This window comes from Drosophila kikkawai, chromosome 2L, assembly GCF_030179895.1.
Source record: "Drosophila kikkawai strain 14028-0561.14 chromosome 2L, DkikHiC1v2, whole genome shotgun sequence".
In the NCBI taxonomy this organism is placed as follows: Eukaryota; Metazoa; Arthropoda; class Insecta; order Diptera; family Drosophilidae; genus Drosophila; species Drosophila kikkawai.
In genome coordinates, this window is record NC_091728.1 from 28,545,180 (window position 1) to 28,553,346 (window position 8,167).

General features: G+C 45.8%; 1 protein-coding gene across 1 annotated transcript; it reads left to right on the top strand.

Moving 5' to 3' along the window:
- The first annotated feature begins 2,960 nt into the window (after nucleotides 1–2,960).
- On the top strand, nucleotides 2,961–3,383 carry LOC138928514 (uncharacterized). The gene has a single exon (XM_070285669.1). It carries the CDS (start codon nucleotides 2,961–2,963, stop codon nucleotides 3,381–3,383), a length of 423 nt encoding a protein of 140 aa, XP_070141770.1.
- Nucleotides 3,384–8,167: the final 4,784 nt, after the last annotated feature.

Consider the following 8,167-nt stretch of genomic DNA (forward strand, 5'->3'; position numbering starts at 1 on the left):
TTTCTGCTACCGATGCGGGAAACCGGAGGTAGTCACCCCGAACTGCCCGGTATGCGCGGGAAACGCAAGGGCGAGCGCAGGGAAGGTGGGAGACCCGCGCTCGAGATACAGGCCCAACCGCAACTAATGAAGTCGCGGACCGCAACTATAAGTTTACCTAGAAATACAGATGTAGTCGTTAGGAAAACAAATATTATAACCAATTATTTAAGATATTTACCAGCGGAGGAGCGGATGCAGCGGTACCTCGAGGCCCGGAACCGCATATTCAACAATCACCAGCTAGATGGGATGCGAACCGTCAGCCGGAGGCTCCTGAAGGCGAGGAAACGATTCCGGCAGAGACACCAGACTCGACGAGCCGTGGTGGAAGCCGTGCGCCGAGGAATGGGAAGCGACCCCCGAGTTTTTGCCGAGGTCCTCATCCAGGGCAAGCGAGTGACCGGTTTGCTGGACACAGGCGCGTCCGTCAACGTCCTCGGGAGAGGACGAGTTGCTGGAGGAGATTGGCGTGAGGATGGAGAAGTACGTGTCCATAGTGAAGACCGCTGCGGGAGAAGATAGGTCGATTATTGGACGAGTACATGTGCCGGTACAGTTTAAGGGAGTGGAGAAGGTGCTCACCTTCTACGTGTGCCCGTATTTGGAGCAGGCCATGTACCTCGGGATCGATTTTTGGAGGCGATTCGCATTGGCACCGGCCATTCTCGGAGAGATGCCAGCACAAAATCCAGAGGCAAACGTTGCGGAGCTCTGGGACGCAACGAATCCGTGGCTCGACGGGAAAGCCATAAAGGAGTCGGTGATCGAGGAATGGGACCTGCAACAGGAAGAAAAGAATCGGTTAGAGGCGGTGAAGAAGGAGTTCCTAGCGTTTGAGGACGTAGGATTGGGAAGGACATCGGTGGAGAAACACCGAATCCAACTCATGGAAGGCGCGGAACCCTTCAAGGACCGGCATTACCCTCTGTCGCCAGCGATGCAGGAGATCGTATGGGCTGAGGTCGATAAGATGTTGGAACTAGGTGTGATCGAGGTCAGCGAAAGTCCGTGGAGTAACCGCACGACGGTGGTGCGAAGGCCGGACAAGAACCGGTTCTGTCTGGACGCGCGAAAGCTGAACCAGTTGACCGTGAAGGACGCATACCCGCTGCCAAGCATCGAGGGAATCCTATCCAGGATAGAGCAGACCCACTTCATCTCGAGTGTCGACCTCAAGTTCGCCTTCTGGCAGGTGGAACTGGACCCAGAGAGCCGCCCGTACACGGCATTTACGGTGGCGGGAAGGCCACTATACCAGTTCGCGATGATGCCGTTCGGGCTGTGCAACGCGGCGCAGCGGCTTTGCCGGCTCATGGATCAGGTGATTCCCGCGCAGCTGAGGTCAAACGTGTTCGTCTACCTAGACGATCTGCTGATCATCACGCCGGACTTCGACACGCACATGAAGTACCTCAGTTTGGTGGCGGAATGTCTGAGGAAGGCCAATTTGACGATAGGGTTGAAAAAGTCAAAGTTTTGCTTCAAGACGCTGAAATACCTGGGGTTCATCATCGGCGGAGGGACACTCCGAATGGATCCGGAAAGAATCGTCGCGATACAAAAGATTCCCGAGCCGAAATCGGTGAAGGAACTGCGGAGCCTTTTGGGCACAGCGGGGTGGTACCGGCGGTTCATCAAGGATTTCGCAGCCATGGCGACACCGCTCACGGACGCCCTAAAGAAAGGAAGAACCACGCGATTAGTGCTGGGCGAAGAGGCCAAGAGCGCGATACAGGCGCTGAAGAACACACTCACCTCGGCCCCGGTTCTGGTCCACGCTGACTTTAAACGGCCGTTTTATGTCCAGTGCGACGCGTCGCATCTTGGGGTGGGAGCAGTCCTGTTCCAATATGATGAGGACAAGAACGAGCGTCCGATAGCCTTCTTCTCTGCAAAACTGAACAAACACCAAATAAATTATTCGGTGACAGAGAAGGAGTGCTTGGCAGCAGTACTTGCCATAGAGAGATTCCGGCCATATGTGGAACTGATGCCGTTCACGGTAATAACCGACCATGCGAGTCTGAAGTGGCTGATGAACATGAAGGACCTCAGCGGACGCCTGGCACGATGGTCCCTCAGGCTGCAAGGCTTCGACTTCGGAATTTCGCACCGGAAGGGAGCCGACAACGTGGTGGCCGATACGCTGTCCAGATGCGTGGAGGAGCTGAAGCTGGACGCAGACGACACCCTGGGATTTGCCACGACGGAGTTCCAATCTGCCGAATATAAAGAGATACGAGATGAGATACGGGATAACCAGGCTCGCCTACCTGACGTTCGCGTGGAAGGCGACCTCATCTTTAAACGCCTCGGATTTTGGAGATTGGAAGATGAAGTCGAGGGTGGGCCATGGAAACTGTGGATTCCGGCATCGCTGACAGCCGGGATGATCGCGACGGCTCACGAGGAACCGACGTCAGGACACGGAGGAGTAAAAAAGACCCTACAAAAACTCCAACGGCAGTATTACTGGCCAGGGATGACGACGCAAGTTCGAGACTTCGTGGGACAATGCAATCAGTGCAAGGAGGCGAAGGCCCCGAATTATCGCACGCAGGTCGGGATAGGGCAGGAAGTGGTGACGGAAAGGCCATTCCAGAAACTATACATAGATTTCCTGGGCAAATATCCACGGTCGAAACGAGGGAAAGCCTGGATATTTGTGGTCGTGGATCACTTCTCAAAGTTCACCTTCCTAAAGGCAATGAAGGAAGCCACAGCCACCAGCGTCGTCGAGTTCCTGGTGCACGAAGTCTTCTTCAAGTTTGGTGTGCCGGAAGTGATACACTCCGACAATGGGAAGCAGTTCGTTTCGAAGGCGTTCCAGGACATGATGGAGGCGTATGGGGTACAACACATGCGGACGGCGGTGTATTCCCTTGCAAAGTAACGCTGCAGAGAGGGTCAACCGGACGATGCTGGCCGCGATTCGGACTTATCTCGAGGAAGACCATCGTGACTGGGACGCATTTCTGCCGGAGATCGAGGTCGCGATCCGGAATGCGGTGCACGAGGCGACGGGCGTGACTCCTTTCTTCGCAGTGTTCGGGCAGCACATGTACCTGCACGGCAGCTGCTACAAGTTGGCCAGGAAGCTGCAGTCAATGACGGACCACGAAGTGGCCACCTTAAACTGCCAGGACAAGCGCAACATTATACGCGACCGGATCAAGCAACATCTGCATCAGGCGTACGAGCGGAGCAGCCGGCAGTACAACAAGCGCGCACGGGAGTTCAACGTGAAACCAGGCCAGGAAGTGTTCCGACGGAATTTCACCCTGAGCGATTTCGGGAAGAATTACAACGCCAAGTTCGCCCGGAAATTCGTCAGGTGCTGAGTCGTGAAGCCCGTAGGGAACAATATGTTCGAGCTGGAGAACCTGGCAGGGAAGCCTATTGGCATCTACCATGCAAATGACTTGCGGCTGTAAAGGGAAGACGACACGCTGATAGGTAGGTGTAGGTAGGAAGCAGGGTACATACCGTGGGTGTGGCCTACGTTGGGGCAGCTCGGAAATCATGGGGCAAAGACCCGCCGCCGGTGGAACACTGCTGAACGGGTGAAGGAGGATTGCGTTTTGTTTTTTTTTTTTGGTTTGTTTACTTTCTTGGTTGGAATGCTCGCGAATATTAGCGTCCTCTGCGATTGGCAAATTTTCGCGTGGTGTTGCATTCGGGCGGTAATCGATAGCCGCAGGCGAAACAAATATCGTCTGGGATGCGCACCGAGGATAGGTTGGCAGGTCCAGGAAGAGGGGAAGTGGATCGCATCTCGAGCGCCTCATGCGATCCACACCGAAGGGGAAGTGTGGGAAGTATGTGCCGATCGCGAGAGAGGCTAGCTGCACCCACACCAAGGCACCAAAGAGTACTGGCCTTGAAAGCGGTTCTCGACCCCGGGAGAGAGAGGCGAGAAAAGTGGGTGAAGGAATTGGTGGGAACCGAGCCTATATAGGGCAAGGTGACCGCTAATGGCGGCCAGTAGACAAAAACGGAGCCGAAATTAAACCTAAAATCGTTCAACCGAAAAAAACCGCAAAAACCGCAAAAAAACCGAAAAATAAACCGGAAAACCGAAAACAGTACGGGAAGGTGAAAAAATATATATATTTCGGACGGGAGTGCGGGAAAAAAGCCAGGAATTATAGAGAAGGATAAACGGAAACGGGAAGCCACGAGGGTGACCAGGAGCCGGTCGCCAGGAAACCAGAAAGAAGGGAAACAGCCAGGAAGAAATCAAAGTGAGTCCGTTCCAAACGGAACTAGAATTAAAATAAACCACGACACGTTCACAGGGTCCTGTGCCTTCTGGAGGCGAAATTCTGGGCGGGAGTAAATAGTGAAAGCAAAAATAAATCGGCCCCAACCCCAAAGTCGAACGGGTCCCGAATACTGGACCTCAAAGGCCGAGGTGCCACCGTCTCAGCCGGGACGAAGGTGACGGAAGCCCCAAAGAATCCACGGCCGGATAATATTATTAAATTTATTTATTTATGCAAGAAACAGTAGGCTAAATTATTTATTTATTTATTTCCGCCACATTTATTTATTTATTTAATTTATTCAATTCTATTTATTCATTTATTTATTAAATTTAAATCGATGTTATTTATTCTAAAGTGCCCGTGCTAATTTATTTTGTTTATTTGTTTGTCGGTGCGTAAGAAAATTTGTATGTGAATACATTAAATACACTTATTTGGCAATATAAACCGCCATAGTTAAAAAGCACCAAAACGCCGAACACCTGAAAATTTAAAAATGAAAAGCACGTAAAATTAAACCGAAGGCACCTAAATAACAATTATCAATTACATCCACCAACATGAACTAATAGACATCCGTGAACATAAACAATTACAGAAAAATTAACATAAATTAAAACTTAAGTCAAGAGGAGAGATAGATCTTTGATGCGACTGCGCTGCGAAGGCCGGTTTGTAGTGTAGGGGTATACTTGTGAAGATAAACAATTTTGGAAGTCCCGTCTCAGTCCCTTCATCTATTTTGGAGCTCCAAGTAGGTAGGATGTAGCTGAAATGAACGAGGGTACATTTGAATAATTATATACATTGATATACATTTATACCTGTGCAAAAAATCGTTGTCTTGTTGTTGTTCGCTGCTCCACTGTCTTCATCGTCGTTTGTTCAATTTCCATATTTTCTGATATTGTTTTGCCCATGTGATGTTCTGAAAAGGAGAAATAAAAGTTTGTTAATTAGTTATATGTCAAAGTTAAATATGTATGATAATCTAGGAAATTAAAAAAAGTTTATAACGATGAGTTGCTAAGCGTTTCCGATTGGGGGGGAAAATGATGACTAGACCGTAGTCAGGAGTAGGCCGGCGAAGTCCGCCTGCCAAGGGGAGATCCGCCGAAGATGAGAGTCCGGATCTCTGGAAGGGAGGGGCGTCCAGGGCGATTCCAGCCGAGCCCAAGCCTACACTCCGAGAGAGGAGAAGAGAAAGATGAAGTAAGCCGGCAGTAATTGTTGTAAAGTAATGTAGTTTGTTTACCTTTCTTGTCGGTCCTTGTTGTTTTTTTTTATTTGTTTTGCGGATTCTAGATCAGCTGGGATTTATGGTGCGACCTGCGGGCGAATTGGGAGAAATCCCCCCTGAGAGGGGAGACTGGCTAGCCGGCCTTGCCCCATCGAAAAAACTCAGGTCGTAACAAATGGCTTTTTTTATATGAAATCAGATCTTATTTATAAAAGGAAAAAAATAGTTTACTCCGTGGTCTATTGATGTTTATTCCACACCACCATAAGATCATTCTGGCAGGTATATAATTTATAAAAAATTTATTTCTGACCCCACCTCAGATTTGACAACAAAATTTTTGCCGTGTTCAACCAGTTTTCTCGGTTTGGCGATAGGTCGATAAGTTCCCCGCGAAAAGTTATCGCCAAGGTTGCCATATTATTGGTGGAATGAAACAGCCAGTTAAAAATACTTATAAAATATAAATGAATACATTAATAACTTTAAAGGAGCGCCAAAATGGTTGTTTATAATTAATGCTATTTAATGTGATTACTTAAATGGTCCAAATTAACCAAATAATTATTTGAGACCACCGGAATTAAAACTGTGAAAAGTGTGGCAGCATTTTAGGTGCATAGATTTACTTAACTCTACAATTTTTGCCTTTTTCTGGCTTATAAAAAGGGCAATTGTAAATATAAAAGGCAGTACTTTTCGATGTTTGTTTATTACCAAAAACACAAGTTAGCTGCTTGAGCAGTGAGAAACGATGAGAAAACGAAACATTCCGATAGCAGAACTTTGCCGAAAACCGGAGCAGCTAAAAACGAAAACGGTTCGTTTTCGCCCAAAACGAAATCGAAAAAATTTTACGATTACCGGAGCAGGCCTGAATAAGAAATGTCCCAATTTATAAAATTTGAAAAATATCATTACATATATTCTAAAATAGTTTTCAAAATATTCGAATTCGCATTAGAATCAAAACAAATTTGAATTCCGGAAAATCATAATAATTAACTTAGTTTTATTTTCATCTGTTTGTATGTATATTATATAATTTTATTATTTTATAAATATGCAAAATACAAATAATAGATATATTTACATTTATAAATGAATAAGTAGGTATGTATATTGGATTTTCTAATTAGTTTATTTGAATAAACAAAACCGAGAACTTGGTGGCAAGAAATAATTTTTTAATATTTGGCAAACGACGAAAACGAGAGGCGATGAGGTGCGTTAGGTTTCGATTCAATTTCGATTATAATATTCAACTTCAAACAATTCTATGCTTAGAGCCTAGCTTAACGAAGGAGGCGAAGACGGGGCGAATTCGCAAAGAGCGAGAGAGAGCTTTATTATGCTCCCGCCTTACACTCTAATAAAAAAATTCAAATGTCTCAACTGAGCCAACACCCATAATGGAGGGAAAGTTGAAGGAAAAAAGTGGCATTGATAGGGGCTGTCAAGGCGAAGCCCATAATATGGAATTTAACCCACAAAGGACATTTTAATGCCATATTTATTAATATTTTTTTTGAATATTTGTTTACAAACAGCTGTCCAGTGTGACCAAAGAAAAACCTTAAACGCCATAAAAAGTACATTTTCGTGACATTTCATGCCTTTTCCTACATTTTTTTGGTTATACTGGATACCGAGCCAAATAAAGTGCGATTCCGCTATAATTCGTGTTACAGCAGATTTTCGTCGTCAGAGTACTAAGCTTAAAAAAAAAATAATAATAGAACAAAAATATCAAAAATATTTGATATATCTTTTTCTGATATATCAAATATTATATTCAAAATTTGTTTCAATAAAAAATATCATTGATACGATATTTTTTTTTAATATTTCGACAATCCCACTCGAAAGTCAACGGCAGAACGATGCAATCAGGCTAGGGCTGCGCTGACAATAACAGTTCCACGTAAATCCTCAATTCTCAGAACGTGCGACGGGCAGCAAGCACTATTTTCGGGAATTACTTTATTAGGCACTATCGTAAGAACGCATATAAAGTGGAACTTGCGACACCAAGCACGTGCTTGTTCTGTTAGCAGTTAGTAAGCGCGAAGGAAATAAATAGAAAAGGATGCGAGGAAACTACTACTGCCGTGCTGCCGGACTCGTTACTTGCATGCGTACTAAGTTAAGATTAAACTTTTTAGTTTTGGGAGGCTATCAGCATTAGATATTATGGTGTACAATTCATTATAATTTGCACAGAGGACTCTAAAGGGTTCATTCAGTTCAAAGGATTTTCTACAGTTGGGAAAAACTAATGGTAAACATGATCTAGTGTTTCTTATTGGTACGTGAAAATTAGGCTGACCGAGCAAATCAGCACTTTTCACGTCACCACGGATTAAGTTATATAAGAATATAAAACCTAACATGGTTCTACGATTAGATATAGAGGGTAAGTTAATTAGTAAGAGTCTACTAGAATAAGACGGTAACCTCTGGTTTGCATTCCAGTTTAAACCGCCTAAAGCGAAAAGTTAGAAGTTCTTTTGAACCGATTCTATGCGTTTACTGTAGCCGTCATTCTGAGGGCTTCAAACGCAGGATCCATGATTGCCGTTGACTCCGCCCTTATTTCCGAGCTGGTTCAAATTGA

Bases quoted from the DNA above. Each gene is read 5' to 3' on its own strand.
- LOC138928514 (XM_070285669.1), top strand. From the start codon at position 2,961: ATGCTGGCCGCGATTCGGACTTATCTCGAGGAAGACCATCGTGACTGG.